Source organism: Rhinopithecus roxellana, chromosome 1 (genome assembly GCF_007565055.1).
Source record: "Rhinopithecus roxellana isolate Shanxi Qingling chromosome 1, ASM756505v1, whole genome shotgun sequence".
Classification (NCBI taxonomy): Eukaryota; Metazoa; Chordata; class Mammalia; order Primates; family Cercopithecidae; genus Rhinopithecus; species Rhinopithecus roxellana.
This window is the reverse complement of record NC_044549.1, coordinates 92317133-92342503: the sequence shown is the minus strand read 5'-3', so window position 1 is coordinate 92342503 and position 25371 is coordinate 92317133. Positions and strand designations below refer to the sequence as shown.

Below are 25371 nucleotides of genomic sequence, written 5' to 3'. Positions count from 1 at the left end.
CTGGATTGTGGCTAGTCCTCAGAGCCTGGCTAGAAACCTAGTTCTTTCTCAAAGCCATCCCTGGTTCTCACATGGAGCTTTGAAGTGACTCCCAATGCTTACTTGGCTTGCTATGCGAGTGGCCTGCTTTGCTGTGGTGAGAACTTGGGGTGTGCTCTCCCTCCCCTTGAGAATGCGACACCACACCCTGTCAGACCCCGTAGGAGTTACTGACCTCAGCTACTGCACTCCAGTGGACATCTCAGCTCTGGAGTTTGACAGATACGTTGAGGGCTTAGCCACAGCAGGCTAGGCTCTGCCAGCCACTTCTGCAAAGATCCCCAGCTGAGGCGCTTCCAGCCTGTTAGCCTTCCAGCCTAAAGGCCCTGCCAACACCAGCACCCCTGGGAACTCCTTTAGCCTTCGGGGGCCTTATATGTCGCCGTGGATCCCTCCCTGTGTTAGACACCATCTCTCGAGAGAACCACTCATAGAAAAGGCACACCTCAAACTTAATCAGATGTCACTTTCCGCAGAGGCCTGCTTCCATCCTAAGTGAGCAACTGGACTTTAATATTTGGGAAGCACTCCCTGTGTGGTGAATGGACCTCGTCTGTCGTGTGTGTTCCCTGCGAGGCCTCTTCTCATTATTCTCCCCTCCTTAGGGATCATGAGCCTTTGTATGGCAATAGATAGTGTGCTTCAGGAAATCATACTTGGATCATCTCTTTATTGTAACCACGAAGAGCATCACAAAGCTGTGCACATGCGCTCCCTCCTGACTTCCTTCAGTCTTCAGTTCGCTCCTTCTCTTAGGCTTCTCACTTTCCTCTGTTCCCAGCTTAGATTCTGGAGCTCTCCCTTCCCATTTGTTCTTTCAAGAAATGTTTAATAGTCACCTACCAGTGCCAGGCTTTGTGTTAGGTGCTGGGGAAACAATGATAAGGCAAAACAGCACAGCTCTGAATGGGAGGGAGATGGCCGTTCATCAGAGGAGCACACACAGGCCTGAAATGACACCTGCTTGTGTCCTCCAAGGGGAGGCTCCTATGCAGTGACGGGAGTCACTAGAAGCCCCCCACCGCCAGCCGGAATCAGCCACAAACTAGAAACTCCATTATTTCCTCTGGCAAAGGCTGTCTCTTCTCAGGACCCCTTAGCCCCCGCACTCCCCAACAGGAAACCCTGCCTTGTCCATTTCTGGGCTCACTGCAGTCAAGTGTTGGTAGGTTTATCCATTTAAGTCCTATTCCAGCTACTGGGTGTTGATCATTTAAGAAGATAAGCTGAGAATGGGGGTGGGGGGTTTCATTTGCCCCTTCCATGTAAAGCAGATGGGAATTGTTTAAATACAAATGACCAGGTGGTGCCATCCCGGTGGGAAGGAAGCCAGGCTGTTTTTAGGTGGGCTCGCATTGCCCCCTAGTCCTGCCCACGAGCAGCTAACTCATTGGGATGTTGAACTCTGGTGGGTATGCAAAGCAGCCAGGTGCCCTCCTCAATTCAGTTCAGAATCTCCAGGGTAGTGGTCCTGACCCCTAAGGGGAGGGGAGCTTGTAAAAATTACATGGGGAGCTATTTTCAAATGATACTGCTAAGTGTAGTTATTTCCTGGGTGTAAATTCAAAATTCATCTACTGCAGATTTACCAAATTATCCTCCTGGACACCCATGGCTTTCAAAACCTCCTGGGTGATTGTAACGCATGGCCACGGTTCAAAACTGCTCTAATAGTGGGTGGGTTTCTGTTGGCCCTAATAATGCCAATGGCCTCACAAATAGAAGCCTCAAATAGAAGATCCAAAGGAGGACAAGGTAATGCTGGCAAACTCATCCTTGGAAAAATTGAATTGTTTGCATTTCAAAAATAGTTTTGTGGTATTGGCCATTATTTGATTTAACTGAATATTTTTCAATGAAATACGTTTATTCTAGTTTATGTTACTAAATATAGTTGTATTGGTGATGAAATAAAATCGAAACCACCTGCTTGCGTTGTGAAGCTTCTGTCTTCTCTCACTGGGGTTTCAGGCCAGTAATTAATCCAGGACATGTTAACTGTTGAGTGCCTGCTCTTACAGGCATTAGGCATAGACAAAGAAAAATATGGTATGGGTTTCATTTCAAAGAGATCACAGTGTGATGAGGAAGGTGGATTTGTTGAAAAATTTTAAGATACTTACAGGTGCGGGTTAATAATCTTAACATTGCAAATGATCTTTTTCTCATACCTCATTTTATTTGCCTGCCTTTTGCAAAGCTAATAAGGTAAAATTCATGCCTTGCAAGTTAACAGTAATTGTGGACTCTAAAAACTCCCCTTATTTTTAGTTAAAAGTAAGACCTTGGGTGTCGTGGAAAATCACAGCTTCTGGTTCCAGTTCTGCTGCTCTTTGCGTGAGTTGAGAGGAGCCAAGGAGCCTACCTGGTATCTGTTTCCTCATCTATGAAACTGGTGGTAGCACCTCCGCATTGTTGCAAGCACTGAGAAAGCAACAGGATATATGCAGAAGAACCTAGCACTGTGCCATGGACTGTGGTACTTAGTGTCCTTTGTTGTCTTTCTATCCCCTCAACTCTAGGAAAAATAACATTTTAAGACAATAAGACATTGACCTCTTGAGCGGTATCAGAGAACAATGATTTGGCTAAGGAGAAAATGCCCAATAATGATTTGCTTGATTTGGGTTTCTTGATTTATGGCGTTATTGTCACTTTTGCCAAATAATGCTTTGTTGTGGTGGTGGTGGGGGGGTGTCCTGTGCATTGTAAGATGTTTGGCAGCATCTCTAGCTGCCACTAGATGTTAATAACACCCCCAAATTTGAAATAACCAGACATTGCCAGATGTCTCCTGAGGGGGCAAATCTCCTTGGTTGAGAGCCTCTGGCTGGGGCCCTTCCCTCTCTGTTGTCTGGGGTGAATTCTATCCCTCTGCCTGCTATAAGTGTCACAGAGTTCTTACTATCCATTAGAGAAATGCAAAGTAAAGTCATAGTGTGGCTGCTCCATACCTACCAGAATAACAGGACTGAAAGTTGGAAAACTGTTGGCAAGGATGTGGAGCAACTTGAAATCTCATACCCTGCTGGTGGGAGTATAAATGGGTACTACTGCTGTGGAAAACTATTTGGCAATATTTACTTAAGCTGAACATACACTTCCTTTTTTTTTTTTTTTTGAGACAGAGTCTCGTGGTGTTGCCCAGGCTGGAGTGCAGTGGCGCAATCTCGGCTCACTGCAAGCTCCGCCTCCTGGATTCACGCCATTCTCCTGCCTCGGCCTCCCAAGTAGCCAGGACTACAGATGCCTGCCACAGCGCCCGGCTAATTTTTTATATTTTTAGTAGAGACGGGGTTTCACCGTCGTCTCGATCTCCTGACCTCGTGGTCCACACGCCTCGGCCTCCCAAAGTGCTGGGATTACAGGCGTGAGCCACCTCGCCCGGCTGAACATACACTTTCTACGTATCTGCTTCTGAGTACATGTGCAACAGAAATGTATTCAGAGGCTGACAAGAGACACATACTAGAATATTCATAGCAGAACTATTTATAATAACTCCCATGTAGAAACTACCTAAATGCCCATCAGTGGTGGTAGAATGAAGGACCTGTGATATATTGGAGTAATGGAGTACTAGACAGCAGTGGAAATGAATGCTAGGCAACTGCACATAAAAATAATGCTACCACTTATAAACAATGTGGAGTGAAGGAATCCAGCCACAAGAGTAGCTACCATACGATTCTTTTTCTATAAAGCAGTCAATCTGATCTATGTTCTTAAAGGTTAGGATAGTAAGTTACCCTATGGGGGTAGTTACTGGAAGAGGGAATGGGTGGAAGTGGGGTACATTACAATTCTCCCTATTAAAATAACAGCCATGGTTTGTCTTTCTTAGACGGCACCCTAACTGGTTGGAAGGATGACTCTGGAGGTGCTTAGCACACTGCATAATGAATGAAGCACTGCGCGGTCAGACTGACCTGTGAAATGAAGTTGCGTCACACATTGGGGTTAGCAGCAAACTTAGCCTTTCAAATGTTGAGTATTTGGGACATTTTCTCCAGTTCTTCTTGTATTTTTCCATGGAATTCAGTTCTAGTCAATCTTGCAGGAATACATCTATGGATAATTATGATTTGCTACAAAGTGAATATCAGAATAGTGTTTTAGTTGTGAATGTTCTTTGAATGGGACTTACTGAACCTAAATTAGTTGTAGTAGTGAAAATCACTAAAATAATCATGTATGTTTGCAAGAAAATATTTGTATTGTCAAACATATAAGACAGTAGTTGTAAAACTAACAAGTTAAAGTGTTTTGCAAGAGATTTCTCTTTTCTTGGGGATGCTAATCTAATTAAATTACCTTCCCTCACGCTGATTTATTTAAAACACCATCCTTATCCTGTAATCCTAGCACTTTGGGAGGCTGCGGTGGGCAGATCACTTGAGGTCAGGAGTTCTAGACCAACCTGGCCAACATGGTGAAACCCTGTCTCTACTAAAAATACAAAAATTACCCTGGCGTGGTGGCATGTGCCTGTTATCCCAGCTACTTTGGAGGCTGAGGCAGGAGAATTGCTTGAACCTGGGGGGCACAAGTTGCGTTGAGCAGACATTGTGCCACTGCACTCCCGCCTGGGCAACAGAGTGAGACTATGTCAAAAAAAAAAAAAAAAAAAAAAAAAAAAACACCATTCCCAGTCTGCACTTTTTAGGATTATTAATGTTAAATTTATGTTAAAGGCACATTTCCTATTTAATCATTTGATATCAATTTAATTGGTTTTGTATTTTAAGTTTTGCAGAGTTTAGTAAGAATTAAACTATTTGTTAAAAGATATTTTCTATGACTTTTAATATTAAATAAAATAAGATTTATTTTTGTATTTGAAATATAATGCACATCAGGCAAGAAATAGCACAAATTCTGCAGTTTGCTTTTTCAAAATGGTCTTTGTAATTTAAAGTTCACCCCTAGAGGGTGCTGTTGTATTGAAAAATTTAAATTTGATTTACAGCCCCATTTAAAGTTTTTGAAAAGTGCGTAAATGTGTGTTAAAATCTTATTAGATTACAGAGAATGATCAGTCGCTACTTAATAGAAGTTGAGTGTGTTTTAACTTACAAATGGTAGTATTTTATCAATAATAAAATCTAAGACATAGTTTAATGATACTTGCTTTTGTGAAAAATTCCAAAAAATACTGTCCTTTTAAAAAATCATCCTTGAGCAACCCCAAGTTGTATAAACACTATTTTATGATATATTTAGGAATTCTTTACTTACAAGAAAGTAACAACAAAGGGAGCTTATTAGATATTTGGTTTATGTCTTTTTTTTTTTTTTTTTTTTAAAGTCAGCTACTCCCTGGTACTGTACATCATTGATATTTAAGGCATTTGAAGTTTGTTTTGTTTTGGTTTCTTTAATTCAGCAGCTTAGCTGTTGACCTACTGTGTACAAAGCAGTCTTTATAATATGGTAGGGGACCGACACAGAAACTGTCTCATAGTCTGTTTTGTTTTAGAAAGAAGTATAGAATAAACCTAAAATAATGCAGGATAAAGAGATTAATCCTAGCTAATGGTTCTTAGGGGGGGTAATTCAGCTAGGCTTTTAAGGAATTTGCATTCTAAACAGTGTTTAAAAGAAAAGAAAGTTTAGTTTCTTAAGTCTTCTTTTTTACCACTAAATGCTAGGTTTTACCTTAAACACTTTTCTTTTCTTTTGAGTTGGAGTCTCGCTCTATTGCTCAGACTGGAGTGCAATGGTGCAATCTTGGCTCAATACGACCTCCGCCTCCCAGGTTCAAGCAGTTTTGCCTTAGCCTCCCAAGTAGCTGGGATTATAGGCACCTGCCACCACACCTGGCTAATTTTTTTTGTATTTGGTAGAGATGGAGTTTCACTATGTCAGGCTAGTCCCGAACTCCTGACCTCTGGTGATCCACCCCACTGGCCCTCCCAAAGTGTTGGGATTACAGGTGTGAGCCACCACGCCCGGCCCCTTAAACCCTTTTCTATGCTTTCCTTCTTACAACCTTATCTTAGTAATTAAGATAAGTAGATTACAAAGCAAAATATATTGACGAATGTAGTGTTTTACAAACACCACCATCATCATCATCATCATTACTGTTCTTAGTATACTGAGGAATGTGCTGGTAAATTGCGATGGACCTAGAGATCCTCTGAAACATAACATTTTTGCATCTCCAACTTACTGTTTAACTGATGCCTTAGCTCAAGGAATAGTCAAACTTATTTTCTTGTTATTAATAAGGTCTGTTTTGAATATTATTTATATCAGGTTAAAGTGTGTGTGTGTGTTTCTACATGTAGTAAGAAGAGGAAAAAAGCACTTTAAAATGAAAGCATTAACTGAATATCCAGCTTACTTGAAACCCTGGGAGGAAGAGCACAACGGAATCCAGTGGGGAAACCAAATAGCGCAGTAGGGTTACTCATGTTTTCTAGTGTGATATTTGGAGATGTTATGTTAGACTTAACATTGAAACTTTCCCCACTCTTCAGGTGCTCAAATGAAAGCATTTTATTTTAAATAAATGTCTGGGGAGTGATTTTGATCATTTGGCTTTTCTTTCCCCAGGCTGATATTAAATAGAAGATTATTTGCCTTTTATTACACAGCTCACAGTTTTGGTGATCTATTCTAAAGTGGTAGTCAAACCTCTAGCAAATTAAACAGATCAGCCTAGTAATTAGCCTGGGCTTTCTTTTATCGTCATATTGCCATTATTCCACAAAGATGCCGAGACACAACCATAATTAACATTTATAAAGCACTTATTGGGCCAGGAGTGGTGGCTCACGCCAGTAATCCCAGCACTTTGGGAGGCCAAGGCGGGTGGATGGCTTGAGGCCAGGAGTTCAAGACCAGGCCAGGCAACATAACGAGAACCTGTCTCTACAGAAAACGATTTAAAAAAAATTAGCTGGATACGGTGGCATGCACCACTGAAGTGGAGGATCACTTGAGCCTGGGAAGTCAAGGCTGCAGTGAGCTGTGATTGAGCCACTGCACTCTAGCCTGGGCAACAGAGGGAGATCCTTTTTCAAAAAACTGAATCAAACCAAACCAAACCAAACCAAGTTGAGCACTTATTATGTGCTGTTGGGGAGTTTTACGCTAAGGACTGAGGCTTAGCTTTCCTTCCCTCTAGAAGCTTATGGTCTAGTTTGGGGGAATTGGTACTGACATATGGTATAATTAGTAAACAGGAGACGATAAAAAGCACCTGCACAAGTCTATAAGCTCTGCAAGTTTAGAGCTGTCTCAGTCGACTTTGCTCTTTGAGACAGATACCCCATTTTAAACATCTTTGAATCTTCCAAAGTTGTCAAGAAATGTTTGGATTCTTATTAACTTGTTAAACCCCAATCAAAAGGGGGTATCATGAGATATGTAAGCTATAATAAGATATACATATCCATTGCTTGTATCTCACCAGGGAATATTATTGTGTTGCTGCTTTTTAAAAATCAAGAACTTTCCTCATCCACACCTTCATTATAGGAAGAATAAACTATTTGTAGGCTAGTTAGAAATTCAGGAAAATGTAAAAAATGCCCACCATTCAAAGATGGGCACTGTTAACATTTTGGAATACTTTCCAGTCTTTTTAATGTATACTTTTTTCTATATATATGTATGTACTCATAAATACATTAGCACAGTTGGTGAATAATGTGAATTAGTTTTATATCCCATTTTTATTGTTTTCAGTTAACAAATGTAGTATTATCACACAGTATATAGCATAGCATTTCCTCATGTCATTATAGATTATTGAAGGTGTTGTAATGGCCACATAATATTCTGTCAACGATAAGCCACAGTTTTAATGCATCCTATTATTTTTGGACTTTAGGTTTTCAGGTTTTCATTTTACATATAGCAGTATGATAAGCATCTTTATGAAACTCTTCAAATCTTACTATTTTCTTAAGACAGAAGTCTAGAAGTAGAGTCCAATGCAAGGACAAAGGCATGGACATTTTTCATAGAACAGTCCAGTGTGTGTCAACCTGCTTTATAGGCAGGCGTTATGTGTTTATGCTGCATTAGCAGTGAGCAAAGGTTCCAACGGCATCCTGTTGCACCAGCAAGAAATAAGATTGAAAAAGTCTTTTTGTTAAATTGGTAGATGGAAAATCACTTAATTTCTTAAAATTTATATTTCTTTGATTATTAGTAAGGTTGGATAGTTTTTCAAAAATGTGTTGGCCATTTGTTTCTCATGCTCTTTACTCAAAAAATGTTTATTCAGATCAAGTGGTTTTTCAATTTTTTTCCTTTGCTCTATTTTTAAATGTTCTTTATATACCAAGAACATTTATCCTTCACTGTAATATATGATACAAATATATTCTTCTGTTTCGTGTTTTTGCCTCTACTTGGTTTTGGTGTTTTTAGATGTATAAAAGCATAAAATCTGTATACTAAATCAAATTCTACAATTTCCTTGGTGGCTTCTGTCTTTTATTAAAAATTTTATTTCTGGCTTAGCAAATGTTTTCCTATTCCAAATCAGATAGTGTGAACATATCCTTATAGTTGTGTAAGTTTTTGCAGCAAAAACCTTACTTTAAAGGCATCTAAATCATCTTTAAAACATTTGGGATTTATTTTGATGTACAGTATAAGGCAAAGTGCTATTTGGGTTCTTTTCTCAGTAATGCTTGTTTTGTAATCCACTTCTTCCCCACTGGCCTGGATTTCTGATTCCTAAATACACAGTATCTGTCTGGTCCTACCTAGTCTGTACCCAGTAACACTCCAAAAATGTTCTTTGCTTTATGTTTTAAATATTTGGTAGATCAAATGTATTCATTCTTAAAAAAAGAAATAGCTTTTCCCATCTCATTTGTGTGTGTGGATAAAATTTAGACCCATATTTCCAATTCCCTACAAAACTATCCTGTTGGTACTTTAATTATAAATATATTAGCCTATGAATGAATTTGAGAAGGACTGATATTTTTTAGTATTTGGGTTTTTTTTTTTTTTTTTTAAATGGATGAGTTGATTGTACCCTGAAGTACAATCAGAATCTACATGGTGTTTCTTAAAGGCAATGACCTGTGGTCTCCGAGGTGTTGGCAGCCACCTAATGACATCGAGTAAGATAATCCAGTGTGTGCTGGAAGTAGGGATGGGGAAATGAAGAATCTGTCTTTTAGATGTTTACTGATTTTATTCAGCTGGTATTTATTGATGGCCTACCATGTGCCAGGCTTCTCTGCCAGACTGACCTTGAAAAGGTGAGGAAGGCATAGTCCTTGCTCCGAAGGTCTAGACTTGGCTAGGAACGAAGTACATATAAGGGGCGGGTTGAGCATCCTAATCCAAAAATCTGAAATGAAAAATGCTCCAAAATCTGAACAGTTTTGAGTGCTGACACAACATTCAAGTGAAACGCTCATATTGGAGAATTTCAGATTTCAGACTTTAAAATTAGAGATGCTCAACTGGTAAGTATAACGCAAATATTCCAAAAACCAAGAAGGTCCGAAATCCAAAACACTTATGGTCCAGGCATTTTGGATAAGGACTACTTATCCTGTAAAAGGATAGCTTGGAGTGGCGTGTGAGGAGATGGTAGGACAGGGTCCCAGGGAGGTTTCACAGGACAGGAGGGGCTTTCTGACAAGTCTCAAGGAAGAGAGGATGTTTGCTGAGTAGACAGGCTGGGAAAGAAGAGACGTCTTGCACACTGAGAAGCGAACTGATGTGATTTGTGGAATAACTAACTGCAGGTCATCCAGTGTGCTTGAAATTAAGGTGAAGGTTGTCCGGGGCTGGGATGGAAAGGCCTAGAGTTGGTCCAGGAGGCACTCCCAGCCTGCAGAGGCTGGCTATTTTAGCTGGCCCCTCTGGAGCACAAGCTTCTCTGTGACCCAGGTTTGTTTCCTTTTCCCCCAAGACTTTGTTGCAGACTGATAGTTTATAAAATGTAATGCAATGCAATAACTAGAAAATAACTGAAAACTATAGCTCTCTAATTGCTCTAATATTAAGATTAGAGAGACATAAAATTAGTCTGTCAAATTGCTATAGAAGTTTTAAATGTTCATTCTCAGTTTCTGTATCTAGATTTTGGGGACTAGGAACACCTGGTGCTCGAACCCCTCTGGATCACACTTGAGTAGCACCATGCTAGCCTCCCGGATCAGCGGGAAAGACGTGGTGGCTGTTGGCTGGGAATGTTACAACAGTCAAGGTAGAGCTGTGAGACAGTGTCCATGAAAATGGAGCCTGAGAACTGCTATTGTAAATGATGCTGAGTCACTAAAGGGAAGTTACCAAATATTTGATTCATTTTCTACAATGGTATTGTTTGAATCATGTGCTTAAATCACTATTAAAAAAAAAAAAACTCTTCATGTCAAAATAAGTGAATAAAACAAAATATCTTAAGGCAGGGTTTTTTTTCCCTTCCCAGATGAAAGCAATGGTTCTTAACCTTGACTGCATATTGGATTCATCTGGGACTTTAGAATCTAATGCTGCTGGTTCCCACCCCCTCAGATGAGTTTGGGATGCAACCTCAGCATCAAGATTTTTAAAAGCTCCCCCCTGGTTCTAATATGCAGTCACCTCTCTCCCATGTGGGATATTCTAATGATGGATAAAGTTTTCTGATTGAGAATTTATGTAAAAACATAGCACAGTAAGAGTACTCCAAAACTATCAGTTGAATTTAAATCTGATACCTGATATTGTTTGTTTTCAGTGCAATGATCTTGTGTATATTGGATGTTATGAATTTTAAGTTTTCTTAAACCCTCCCCACCAAGTACCATTAAGTATTTTAATTACAATTGATAGGATACATATCTTTTACTATAGCTTATTACATGTAATATAGCATCAGTAAATAGTCTTATAAATGAAAGCTTGTGAAATCTTGATTCCCCTTTTACTTACTTCCCCTGATTGTCACCCCAGTGATTACTGTTGGAGCAATGATGGCAACAGTATTTGGATGTCATATGAATTTCCAAATAATTTTTTTTTTTTTTTGAGACGGAGTCTTGTTTTGTCACCCAGGCTGGAGTGCAGTGGCACAATCTTGGCTCACTGCAGCCTCTGCCTCCCGGGTTCAAACAATTCTCCTGCCTCAGCCTCCCGAGTAGCTGGGATTACAGGTACATGCCACTACGCCCGGCTAATTTTTATATTTTTAGTAGAGACGGGGTTTTACCATGTTGGCCAGGCTGTTCTCAAACTCCTGACCTCAAGCGATCTGCCCGTCTCAGCCATGAGCCACCGCATCTGGACTCCCAAGTAGGATTTCATTAGAACACCTTGCCATGAGTATGCCTAATAAATCCAATGCAACTATTGCTGGATTTTTAACATACAACTCCTTCAAATTATTTATTCAAATATTATTTTAGAATGTTAAAAATATATTTTTAGAATATTCATTCAAATGTTTAGAGGTTTTTTTTCTATTTTGTTAACATATTCTTCATGTGCTGAAAACTGAACATTCAGTGGTTCACTCATTAAGTAAACAGTTTCTGAGCACCTAAACTTGGTTGTGCTAGGCACTGGGTAATGAAAGTTTAAGCCCCAAGTCCTAACAATAGCAAATAGTACAGCTGCATGCCACTAGCTTCTTATACACAGGTGGGTGTCATACATGCCAAATGAAAATAATTTTACCCTTTCCTTCTATAATTTGAAGTACATTTTCAATTTTTGATATTATAGTCTTATTTGCTTAAACACTCTTCCACCTCTTCTCCCCTCCTTGTCTCACACTGTTGCCCAGGCTGGAGTGCTGTGGCATGATCTTGGCTCACTGCATCCTCCTCCTCCCAGGTTCAAACAATTCTCCCACTTCAGCCTCCTGAATAGCTGGGATTACAGGTGCGCACTACCACGCCAGGCTAATTTTTGTATTTTTAGTAGAGACGGGGTTTCACCATGCTGGCCAGGCTGGTCTCAAACTCCTGACCTCAAGTGATCTGCCTGCTTGGACTGGGGTTACAGGTGTGAACCACTGCACCCGCTCCCCCCCCCCTTTTTTTTTAATAAAGTTATAACATTAGGAGGGAAAAAACACTTTAAAAGTAGTTCTGTCAACTATTTTGGGGGCTGTGGGCCAGTCATTTAATCCATCTGAACCTCAGTTTCCTCTGCTGTGAAAGGGTGATACCCTCCCTGCCCTGTCCATCTCAGTTGTTACAGGGATTATGGAAGAAGTTATATGTAACGTTAACATAAGAAATTTAAATATCCAGCTAAAGTGTAAATTGACATTATAAAACAAACTTTAAAAGAAACAAAGAAACTATATATATATATATGGCTTATGCATCACTAGCACTTCGGGTTTCTGAAGCCCTAACGTGAAATTTCACGAAAGTTGCATTCCATGGAAGTTTGCTTCCATGGTGAATTTTTTACTTTGTACTCAGCTCCTGAAAAAGAAACTTCCTGGGTTTTCTTTTTTCCTCCTACGGTTTTGCAGCGGCCGGGCTGCTTCCTGTCAAGAGCCACTCTGCCAAGGCCCCGTCTCTAGAGTCTCTCCCCCTCCCCTTTCTCTTTCTTTCCAACACTTGCTACATTGAGAGGCTGATCCTGTGCAGAAGCCCTCCCTGCCTCGGCCGCGCGGCGCAGTGAGCATGCTCGGCCTCCTGCGGGAAGAGGAAGCGGCCGCATAGGAGTCATGCCAAGCATAGCCCGCATGTCAGCGCTGCCGGCTTGCAGCGGGCTGTGAGCGGGGCCGGCGCCGCTTTGTCCTAGGAAACGGGCTGCGCTTTTCTCTTTTTCACTCTTTTCCATTTCCAGGAAGGACTTGTAAGGACTTCTGAAACGCTGTTTTCATACTCGATCGGGGATACAGTACATACACCGTCTACTAGTAAGCCCTTGAAGGGTTCCGTGTGAGCTCGATTTTTTGTGCCTGGGTTTTTTTTTTTTTTTAACTTTTGCATACTTTGTTTTGATAGTCTGAGGCTGGGCCTCTGCCTTTGTGAAGTTGAAGAGCCAGGAGCTACTCAGCAACAATTCGTTTTTGAAACTTAACTCTTTTGGGGCGAAAGCAAAGAGCTGGTTTTCTTTGCTAGCCCAATAAATGCTATTTATGAAGATGGACCTGTTGAACTATCAGTACTTGGACAAGATGAACAACAATATCGGCATTCTGTGCTATGAAGGTAGATGTCCTGCTGTAGAATTACTGCCCGTTGCTCGTCTCGGCCACTCCTCCTCAGTGTGCTGGGTGCCTGCCTTCTAAGCGCCTGCTGTCCTCGGGGCTGTAGGGCGCTTGAAAGGCCGGCGTTTCTTAGGTTCGGTTCGGCACCGAGTGTGTTCGGATCGCAGGCTGCGGTGGGGGGGGCTGGACGGGGAGGCGGTGAAGTAGAAACCCTTCAAAGTTTGTTTTATGCTTGCAACGTACTCGCGCCTTACATTTTTAATTCTTTAAAATGTATGTTTTTTTGATTTCCGTTAATATTGTCTTTAGAGGAAGGACTTGTAGAACGCCGGTAAAAGTTGAGCCACTGTTTGGGGGAGGGGCTGGTAAGGATTGCACCGTCGACTGTACCCCGTTGTGGGGCACAGCGCCCTGCAGCTCACGGAGGGGGAGCCAAAGTTACAGCCAGTTTCTGTGCTCGCGAGTGAGTGTCCCCAACAGCGGAGAATGTCGCTCTCCCGCGTGGGGCTGGAAGGGCACCGTGTCAGCGAGCACAGGCCGGCTCTTTGTCTCGCTGGCGCTTCCTGTGCAGCCCGGGGAGCGCTGACATTGGGGGGTGTTCCTCGCGCTCTGCTCCCTGTGGGAGCGATTACACAACACCCCGACCCCCAGCCTGCCCTGAAAAAGAGAAAGCCGCGCTCAATTCTTATTTATTACCTCCTCCTGCCCGCGAGGTGCTTCCCTCACTGTTTTGTATTTCAAGCTGTCTCTGGTAGCAGTAAGAGAAAAATCTATTTCTTAAGCGGTTGGAACATCCTCTACGTGCGATTTGAAAAAGTGGCAATGGCCTGGGTCTGCCGCGGGGAGGCATCTCCGGGGGAGTTCGGCCTGGCAGGAAGTGTATTTTTTGTTGTAACCACACACACATCCGGGACTCTTCTCTTTCTCATTCAGCAGAAGCAGTTTCCATTTTTTCTCCAATAATACACGGGACATTTCTCTTGAAAAAGAAAACAGCTACAAAAACTTGGGAGGGTAATTCACTTGTAATTTTTAGTCTAAAAACTTAAGGCCTGTTTCCTAGTCAGTTGAAAACTTACCCTTTCAAGAATATTTTTCCCCTTCAAGGGAAAAAAAAAAAACCCTCATTCGCGTTGTTTTTTAAAACTCTATGGATAAGGATCTCATATTTAACATTTCTTAAAAAGGGTATTTGTTTTTCTTTACTTCTACTAGTTCTTGCTATGAGAATTTTGGTGAATTGCTTTCTTTGCATCTGATGTATTAAGTAACATCTTGCTTCTGAACTCACTTTAAAAAGGTAGACGACTTTAGAAAGCCATAAGCAGCCATTGCTGGGCTTGTTTCCTGTGACATTCACACATTGCAGTCAGGGTTTTGTTTTTGTTGTTGTTTTTTTTTTACCATCCCCCCACTTCCCCCAACAAGAAAGAAAAACTTTTGAGGCAATTTCTGTTGTATTGCCTTTGCCAACAAGTAATATGGTATTTTAAAAACAAAACATAATGGCCTAAGAGAGAAATATAAGATAGTAGGGAAGTTGATACCAGATACCAGATTAATTTTTCCTGTCTCCGATTGGTGAGGACCAGCTTATGGACAGCGAGCCCAGGACGAGTTGTTGTGTAGCACGCAACACACAGGAAACTACAGTGCTCTGCTCTTCCCTCCCCTCCCCTCCCCTCCCCTCCCCTCCCCTCCCCTCCCCTCCCCTCCCCTCCCCTCCCCTCCGTATTTGGGAGGAAGAAACTTTGATTTTGAAAGTTGAGTAGCTATATGGGATAATGGACTAAAGTCTGTTTGGTTTAAACATCTGCTCCTATTTTCCTTATTATGAGAGTTAACATTATTTTAACACCAGAATAAATGCAGAGGAAATGAAGGAAAGCACAGCAAAATTTGAGTGGTGTTTATAGTGAATTGTTGATGTCCTAGTGGTTTTCTCAGTGTAAACACTGCACACATCTGGTCTGAACTCCAGAGGGTATTTTGAAGATGGGCATAAATCATACAGGGGATTTTTTCGTAAGAAAAGTTGGAAAGATTATGGTTCTTTTAAATCCAGCACTTGGACTTGGAGAATATTCGTTTTAAACATATCAGCTCCCCAGCATTCCAGGGAAGTTGTTTGGAAAATGGAATGTACTGTTGGTAGGCAACATTTGATTTCATTTAGGGCACAGTCAAGTTTCATGCCTCTTAAGAATAAGGGACAAATTAATTTTTTGGCGTTTTAGTTTTAAGAATTAAGATGCGGATGGTTAATTATTCTTACCAGCTAAATTATACCATATTTCTTAGTTGTATAAGACACAGCTCTACTCAAAAATAAACCATGTGTCTGGTTTCTTTTTTTTTTTTGAGACGAAGTCTCACATTTGTCCCCCGAGCTGGAGTGCAGTGGCGCGATCTCGGCTCACTGCAACCTCTGCCTCCCGGGTTCAAGCGATTCTCCTGCCTCAGCCTCCCGAGTAGCTGGGATTACAGGTGCCTGCCACCACGCCTGGCCCATTTTTGTATTTTTAGTAGAGATGGGTTTCACCATGTTGGCCAGGCTGGTTTCGAACTCCTGACCTCAGGTGATCCGCCCGCCTCAGCCTCCCAAAGTGCTGGAATTACAGGCGTGAGCCACTGCGCTCAGCCTGTGCCATCTTTCTTAAATCTCTCTTGTGACTTAATATGCAAATAGATCTTTTTAGCTGTTTACCTTATAGCATACAAGGTCTTCCTTCCTGACTGACTCCATATTGCTTAGATGTGGACTCCCTCCTTGGTAACTGCTTCCTGGCTCCTGCCCTCCACCATAGTTGTCTGCAAGAATAATTGAAAAGAGAATAAAGGGAAAAAGTTAACCACAATTAGCAGGTTTGGGGGGGGGGGAGAAGGAGAAGTTAGGCAGAGGGCCGGAAGAATCGAAGTCTGGCTAACTTCTGGGAGCTAATTACCTTCACTAATGATGAGCAGATTAGCAGAACTGTGCTTGTGCTAATGCGTTCAGAACCTCATGGCTTATTACTACCATACTCAGCAATTAACCACTGCATCATTCATCACCCCACTGAATACTCAAATGATACCCACTTGAAGCCCAGTTTTGCCTCTGTCTCCATGAAAAGGTCATAGGCCAACCCCAGCCCTCATTTTTTTTCCCTCCTCTGAACACCTGAGAATACCTTGCTGGACTGGCGAAAGCTTCATGAAGGCAAAGCATTCTCTCTTGGTGACCATTGCATCCCTGAATCCTAGCACAGGGTCTGAGTGGGCTCTCAGGAAGTGGTTTAGAATGAAGGCTGACTCAAAAAAAATCAGGGCAATCTCTCAATGGCAGCTGTAGTTGCTACTGTATAATTTAACACTTGATTATATACTGCCTTGTATTCTCTAATTATCTAATTATTGCAGAGCTATCCAGGGCCTCAGACATCATCTAATACCTTTGCCTTGTTTTCACCAAGGAAAGTGAGGCTCAGAGAGGTAAACTCTTTTTCAGAAAGTTTATTTAGAAAGTTTGTGGCAGGATTGAATTGAGTTTTGACTCTTCTATGAATCTCCTATGCTGTACTGCCTCTCCAGAATTATTTCATGTCTTTTTTTTGAGACAGAGTCTTGCTCTGTTGCCCAGACTAGAGTGCAGTGGCGCCATCTCCACTCATTGCAACCTCTGCCTCCCGGGTTCTAGTGATTCTCCTGCCTCAGCCTCCCTAGTAGCTGGGATTACAGGTGCCCTGCACCATGACCAGATAATTTTTGTATTTTTAGTAGAGACGGGGTTTCACCATGTTGGCCAGGCTGGTCTCAAACTCCTGACCTCAGGTGATCTGCCTGCCTTGGCCTTCCAAAGTGCTAGGATTACAGGCGTGAGCCACTGCGCCCGGCTTATTTCATGTCTTATCTCCTCATTAGCTCCGTGATGTTAGGGTCATGCCCTGTCCTGGGTGCCCTCACAGCCTAACACGAGGATAACACCCTGGATTACAGTGCACAGTCGAGCCTCTCCCACTTCTCCTTGCTCTGAAGCCAGTTGCTGGTCCAAATTCCCAGGCTGTTGTGATGTTGGGGAAAGGGTAGGTGAGACACCTCTGAGTGAGCAGCCTTGCTGGAAGGTGCTCTTTGTGCTGCTCTGGCACTGGTCTTGCTTTCCTTTTGTCTGCCTGTGCAGAGGAGGAGGCCTGCGTGGATGCCAGCCCCGGAGCCAGTCCCCAGGGAGCAGGGACAGGGAGAGGGACAGGTTAGACTACCGGCTTTCCTCAAGATGGCTGTCGCTGCACTGACATCATCCCTGGGGCTGAGACCTGGGCCTGCCAAACGTGCCCTGGCTGGCTGGGGCTTTACACTGCTGGTAGCAATACTTTAATTATGGGTTAAGAGCCATTAGTGTGTAATTTGGTGGAAGAATTCTCTCCTTTTAATTTAATAGCGTGATTTATATTGGGAGAAAGTAGGAATACATTGCATTTGTGATCCTCTCAAAGCTTAAGAGCGAATAATTCCGACTTCACGTTTTAGAACGGTTCATTGTTTTAAACACAGTTATTCCTTGTTTCATCACAGGCAACTTTTAAGTTAATTTTCTGGAATGGAAGGGAAGACGCACACTGGAGAGTTGCTGAGTTCACTGAGACCCTGTGATATTTTGGTGTCCGCCAGTCTAACCACCAGTGGTTGAGTGGAGTCCTGGCTTCATTGTTCTTTGTCTAATGAGCTCAGGCATCAGGAAACTTAGGAGGCTTGGGTAGGTGAAAAGGCCACAGCACAGGGCCATTTCATACCCTCTCCTGGTCCCCAGCCCTGCATATCAAGTGACGAGCTCTTGATCTGGGATGTGTTCTGAGGTAGAACATCTGTAACTGTTTTGCTGTGGAAAGTCATTTTACTTTAGCTTTTTACTTGCAGGAAAGGATAGGCAGTGGGGGCAGGTGGGGGCTAGGGAGGAAGAGGGAGACAGAGAGAGAAAGAAACTAGGAGGAGCTTGAGTAGTAAAACATGCCCAGGTGAGCCCAGGAGCTCTGCGAGAGAGCCGGCATGGCTGCTGTCTTTCTCCTAATTACAGTTTGTGAAGTAAGATGTGATTATACCCTCCTTCCTTCCAGCTCCCACCCTTGTTTCTCAACCCCCTTCTTGAAAGATTATTGTACTTGGCTGTTTATCTCTTGGAGCCCTACACTTGGCTCCTTCTGGAGGCCAGGTTTGCCTTCCTCCCTCCTTCCTTCCTTCCCTATTGTCTGCGTGGCCTTGTATTCCTAGGGTGCCTGGATGTGTTGCTGTGAAGATTTTTTAAAACATGCGGTAAAGATAGAAAGCAGTCCTCCTTGGCAAGTGAGGAGATTCCAAACTTCTCAATATAGTTTAGTTCTCCCTGTGAGGATGTTGCAGAAAACTGGATTTTTTCAGGAAGAAATTAGATCCAGATTTAGCACTTATGCGTGTACACAAATATATAAAAACAGTTGGACCAGGGAATGTTTCTGGCGATCTTTGTCATCTCAAAGTATCTGACGTTTATTCAGTGGCGGTTTCTATTTAGTGGTATTTATTATTGCACATTTAAGCTCATGGCAACTGTTTTTTAAGACTTACTCTGCAATACATTTGTAGTCTAAAACAGGTTTCTCTCCATCTTTTATTTTTTAATGAACTCATGTGTCATTTTCCACCCCCTGACTTCTCAACAAAATACTAACCATGACTGCTTATTTTTAAAAGCAGGGCCTGAAAATGATATTGCTTTCTTCATTTGCTCTCTTTTTTCCTTTCTGAATGTTACCTGTTCTGTAAGTTTGAAGGAATTATTTTTGTCACGTTGCTTTGCTATCTTGCCTTTTTTTGCATTTTTTTTAATTCTGTAGATTGTTTTAAATTCAAGGTATGTATAGAATATGTTTTAATCCTATCCATGTGAATCATGACTAGTTGAAAGAATGTTTATTTACTCTAAATAAAATAGAAAACCTGTTAAAAGTCCTCTTTAATGTGTTGCTATGCATAGGGTCTTTCCAAACTCTTAACATTTCACTCTTTTGTTTGCAAAGTCTGTAAACATGACAAACTGAAATATATTTAGCAAGTGATTACAGAAAACTTAGTACTAGTACCATTTTGTTATCCCAAATCCATTCTGTTATTAAACATTTATGGAATGCTTATACTCTACTAAGGAATGTATTAGGGATCGATCTCTCATCATGTTTTATAATGAAATATACATACAGAAAAGTGCATAAAAATGTGTTTTTTATGTTTAGAGAAATGAACAACCTGGTGATGATGGCCAGGTCAAGAAATAGTGAATTGCCCCTTCCAGGTATTATCTTTTGATCAGATCCCTCCCAACCCCAAGAGATCACCACAATTGTACCTTGCTTTTCTTTATACCTTTACTACCATGTGTATAATTCTAAACAAATTCTAGCTTGTTTTTTTTTTTTTTTTTAACCCTGTATAATGGGATTTCTGTATGCCTTCTTTTGTATCTTTTTTTGTAAGATCTTTTAAAGTAGTAGTAGTACACACATCCTGCGAGGTTTTGTTTTTTCCATGTGAAGCCAGTATCTCTTCAAGTGTGAGAACTCTTGGCTGTGGGATATACAGACATTATATACAGATAATATATGTGCCAGCCTCCCTTCTCATTCATCTGCAGCTCCACTGTTTATTAAACAGAGTTGGTGATACTTTGGGAAGAACTTTTTTTTTCCAGTTAGTGTTTTGTTCACATTCTTCACCACCTGTTGAAGCCCTCCCACCATCCATGGTGTAATGGAAAATTGGGAGAAAATTCTGCACAGTTTTGGAGACTGCAACATGGGGGACACTTCTGGAGATAGATAGCTTACTTAGGGTCTGAACAGCAACTTTCTTTCTGCATTAATAAGCAATTTGCTTAAAGGCTGAGACGTGTTACAAGTCAACTTTGTTGCTGAGCCAGGTTTCTTTGGATCTTAATCCAGGGACTTTTGGATACATAGAAAAAGCTTAAATTGCTCCAGTATCCAAACAGTACCCTATATTGTATAGACATGGCTGTTACAGAGCAGCACGTTTCTGAAACAATACTCTGCATTATGCACCATCTAAAATTGTGAATGAAAAAGAATTACTCATGTATTGCTCTTGATTTTTATTTCATATCTGTTTTGCATGAAAATAGTTGACTGTTAATTCTTCTTGGCTAATGATTTGATTTTAATAGAGTGAATTCCAGACTTTAATGGTTTGATGCAGATGTGCTCTGCCAAGCAATTTAGCAAAGTTGTTTACACTACCCATAATCCAGCTGGAAGACTCTATACTTCTTCCCTGATAACAGTTAACAGAGTGATGAGTGCAAGTTTCTGGACATTTTCCCCTTTGAAAATAAACGCATCTTCCATTATGTGGCACACTACTATTACAGTGACAAGAGATTAATTTAAAATTTTAGTTTAATGTCAGCCGTTTTTTTAAAAATTATTTTTCTATTTTCTTCCCTTCTTACTAGGCAAGTCTTTTTAAACTATTGTTTTTCTGATGAGCCACTGATAAGCTATTGGCTGACCCCAGAAAGAACCTTTGTTTTATTTTCCTGCTGAAAAGTTATGACCTCTTTGCTAATGCTTAAAATCACCTACGAGAATGATCTGGTTCACTTTTTAAGGAATATGTAATAGCAGCTGTGCCAGGCTTTAAGTTCTACTGAGCAGAGGGTAAAGGGAATGGAAAATAGCTGTCATTCTCAGTATAAACCTCATGTGCAGTTTTCTAGCACAGCTCTGCTGAATTCAAAATTCGGAGCAGTTACCACCAGTTTCTGGAGACCAGGCTGGGAGACTTTTTTCTGTTAGAGGCTTCGTACCAATAAAAGAGGGCTGATACTGGTAGGGGACAAGGTAAAGTTCCAGAACTCACAGTGGACATCAAGCATCGCGCTCTTGGTGTTTGATACAGTACATATAGTATTTGGTTCTATATTTTGTCCAGTAAAGAGAGAGTGAGTAGGAGAGGACCTTCTTGTAGAGCTGGAAGAATCTGCTCTACATCTCCTTTAAGGAGAAACTAAAAGAACCACATGTTGCTTCCCTGCCTGCAAGCTCTTCTGAATTCATCACCATTCATGTTCCTTCCTTCAGGGGCAATGAAGGCAGTTTGTTCTGTTGGTGCTCACAGATCTCTTTCTGTTCTGATACCCTCCTCTTCCTCTCCTGCTTCTTTCTCTTCATCATGTGCTCCTATCCAAGTCTCTCCCAACTTTAAAACAAAAACAAACCCTTCCCTAAATCTTGTGTTTGTTCCAGCCATTAGACTTTTTGGTCCTTGCCATCCACGTTTTTGGAAGAAGGCCCACTCACCTCTGCTCCCTTTCTGCCCTTTCCCTCTTAATCTGCTGTCCTCTGATTTCTGCTCTGACAACTCATTTGAATTTGTTTCAGATACGGTCACTAAATGATATCCTAGTGGCAAGTTCAATATTTTTTAGTCTTTACCTTAATCTCTTTATGCCATGCAGTACTGACTTTTTCCAAATTCTTAAATTCTTGCCTCCCTTTGCTCAAGTACTGAGTCCTGGCCAGGGGTGGTTGCTCATGCCTGTAATCCCAGCACTTTGGGAGACTGAGGCAGGCAGATTGCTGAGCTCAGGAGTTTGAGACTAGCCTGGCCAATGTGGTGAAACCCCGCCTCTACTAAAAATATAAAAATTAGTCCAGCATGCTGGTGCATGCCTGTAATCCCAGATGCTCAGGAGACTGAGGCAGGAGAATCACTTAAACCCCGGGAGGCGGAGGTTGCAGTGAGCCGAGATCGCCCCACCACACTCTGGCCTGGGCAACACAGTGAGACTCGGTCTCAAAAGAAAAAAAAAAAAACAACCTGGAATAAGATTCCTTCAGGAATAAGGTGCTGGTGCACATATGGTGAGCGATGCCAATCAACAGGGGCTTGATGGAGCTTCTGGGGGTGAGTAGGCGGGCATAAAAGGGTGTGCAGGCTGATGAGCACTAAAAACAAACTTTTGTCGCAGTTTGAGAATGGACTGGAAGGGAATAAGAGATGAAATAGTAATAGGAGAGGATATGAACCTGTTGCACTGGCTTAGGCAAGAGATAGGGGCGAGCCAAATTCTGGCGGTGGCCACAGAGGAGAGCAGTGGATAGATGTATGAGATCCTTAGGGAGGAGCCTGACAGGGCTTGGTGATGGATTGAACAGCGGATGAGGGAGAGGACATAGGAGACACTAAGGGTGCCTCCCAGGTTTCCAGCTCGTACAAGCGGATGGGTGGTGCTGCCATTTGCAGAGACAGGAAACACAGGAAGAGGACTAGGTTCTGGGGTGAGATCATAGGCTTAGCTTTGGCTGTGTTGAGTTTGAAGGCTCTTTGAGATTTCGAAGAAGAGAGAAATGTTAGAAAATTGGGTATATGGTTCTAGAGCTCAGGAGAGGCTGCTGCTGGAGGTATTGGATAGAGAATACTTGAAGCTTGGAGTGAACATGGTCACCTAGGGGCAAAGGGTAGAATAGGTTGAAGAGGTCCTAGGAACTCCTCTCTTACTAGGTCTCCGTTAGTTTTCCTCTTAATTGCTAAAATAATTTCTAAACTGCTCCCTCCCTCTAATCTCATCTCCTTCTAGGTTTGCATCTGTAATATTACCAGAATATCATTGCCTACCTCTTCAGCCTTACTTTCCATGTTCCCTCACACCCTGCAGTCCACATAATGTGAAACTGCTTCCTGCGAGTAAGCCTTTCTGCCTCTATCTGAAATCTCCCTGCTCCTTTCTCGTGGCTTCTATTAGTCTGTCAAGGGCAAGGGCTTCTTCTGGAAAGTGACCCTCCTCTCCGCTGCCTTCTTTTCTTCTTCTTCTTTTTTTTTTTTTTTGAGACAGTGTCTTGCTCCGTTACCAGGCTGGAGTGCAGTGGTGTGATCTTGGCTCACTGCAACCTCTGCCTCCCAGGTTCAAGTGATTCTCCTGCCTCAGCCTCTTGAGTCACTGGGACTACAGGTGCCCCCCACCACGCCCAGCTAATTTTTTGTATTTTTAGTAGAGATGGGGTTTCACCGTGTTGACCAGGATGGTCTCGATCTCTTGACCTCGTGATCTGCCCGCCTCGGCCTCCCAAAGTGCCGGGATTACAGGCATGAGCCACCCCTCCCGGCCCTCCTCTGCCTTCTTGGAGGGATTAGGTATTTGTATTTTCATGTCATGCTGGCATATTTCTGCCATGGAATTTATCTTGCTGTGTTACCTCCCTCCTCTGGCTTACTCTAATTTCTGGGAGGGCTAGGATTTTGTCTTGCAACTCCTCGTTCTTCACACCAGGCAAGTGTTGTCACCTTATGAATGAATCTACTCTAGTGTCTTTTCACTAAAGATAAACATTGCAATTGTATGACTGGCCCAAGGATACTCAGCTAGTTGGTGATACAAGTGAGTTTCTTAATTCTTAGAATACTGTTCTTAGAGGCAGGAAAGATAGCTGGAAAAAGGAGCAATATTAATAAGAGGGGAAGAGAGAAAGAAAAAATCTTTAGGACTTAGATTCTGTAGGAAAACTTTTGAAGTTGGCTGCTTGATTACAGATAGCTGCCCTTGTTCGTCTTGCTTTCTGGTTACTTGACTTTGGACAGTCTGCTAAATGAACTGATCACTGATGGGAAAATATTTAATACCCATTATGTGCCAGGAACTGTTTTATATGCTGGGGATATGGCTGCTAGCAAAACAGACAGCACGATCCCTGACTTTATGGAGTGTATATTCCAGCAGGGGAGACAGATGAGCAACAGGTAAATAAAGAAGATAATTACAGGTTATGAAGAGTCTTATGCCAGGTTGATGTCTGTTAGCTGATTTACTGTTCAGAGTGACTATATCCAAACATGAAAAGGAACTGCTTTTATTTTCAAACTTCAGAATATAAATTTGAGAGGATGATTTATTTTCCCCATGGTCTTGTGAAGGATTTTAAAGTACATTAAGGAAACCTGTAGAAAATTTCTTTGGAATCTTAGGAGTGTGGGATTTTTTTTCCTTGGTCTGTTAACTATGGCCGGAGAGTCGGACTGCCTCACTCCATTCTATCTGTCGCTATACTGGGAACTAGCTTTTATTGAAGAATTATTAGCCTTTTTTAAAAAGAAAGATTAAATGGTTCATCTTGGGTCTTAATAGGAATGAAATATATGCAAAATTTTTAAATTCAGTGAATTTTATTTTTATTTATTTATTTTTGAGACACAGTGTTGCTCTGTCACCCAGGCGGGAGTGCAGTGGCACGATCTCGGCTCATTGCAACCTCCGCCTCCTGGGTTCAAGCCATTCTCCTGCCTCAGCCTCCCAAGTAGCTAGGACTACAGGTGCGTGCCACCACATACGGCTGATTTTTGTATTTTTAGTAAGACGGGATTTCACGGTGTTGTCTCGACTGGTCTTGAACTCCTGACCTCAGGCAATCTGCCTGCCCAAAGTGCTGGGATGACAGGTGTGAGCCACTGCGCCCAGCCAAGTTCAGTGAATTTTAAAAGGCTTAAGAAATTGATGGATTAGTTGTATGTTCTGAAAATTCTCTGGTCAGACCTAATGCTGCCCTGAACAGGACAGACACTACAGCACTCCAAGGGGGATTTCTGATTATGAGCTCTGACCTCATGATAGTGGAGTACTTAGCGAGGGCTAGATAAAATGCAAACCTTGGGCTTAACTGGGATAATGGACTGGGGTTTTCCACCTGTTCTGTTTTCTTCAATTTTTTTTGTTAAGGCATAATTAATTATGATGAACTCCTAAGGGTATAGCTTCGTGAATTTTTTTCCCCTATGTTTTGTCAAACATAAAATTAGATCAAGTTAGATTTTTAAGTGTTTTCCATACGTACAAGAGGAGAGTTCATGGACTGGGAGACCTCAAACCCAAAAATGTCACAGTCTCAGTTTTACAGCAGTTACAGTGCAGTTTAGAGCATAAAGGAGGAATGATTTGACCTTTTTTGTGAATGGCTGTTATGTATATATCCTGAAGTCAGACAGCTGTTCAAGCTGATTTGTTGTTAGCTGATGGGTTTGATCCTTATCAAACCTTATTTTTGTCCTTATCTACTGATAAGGACAAAAAAACTCAGATTTGTGTTTCTTTTATATTTAGGTTTAGTGTTCGGGGAAATCAGGATGACTTAAGTTTTGGTTATGAGTGGTTGACCTTAGGCTGTCTAAACTGT

The 25371-nt window shown here is 41.8% G+C and overlaps 1 protein-coding gene across 3 annotated transcripts in view; it reads left to right on the top strand.

The window, feature by feature from the left end:
• The window catches only part of VGLL4 (vestigial like family member 4), a 162725-nt gene that overhangs the window by 62845 nt on the left and 74509 nt on the right, over nucleotides 1–25371 (top strand). The window contains exon 1 of one of the 3 annotated variants that reach the window (XM_010377282.2): nucleotides 12579–13184. The exons of the other annotated variants lie outside the window; for them this stretch is intronic. Coding sequence (XP_010375584.1) covers nucleotides 13103–13184 — 82 coding nt within the window. The 5' untranslated portion in view covers nucleotides 12579–13102. Of the gene's footprint in view, nucleotides 1–12578; nucleotides 13185–25371 lie in introns of those variants that run through there. 3 annotated transcript variants of the gene reach the window in all.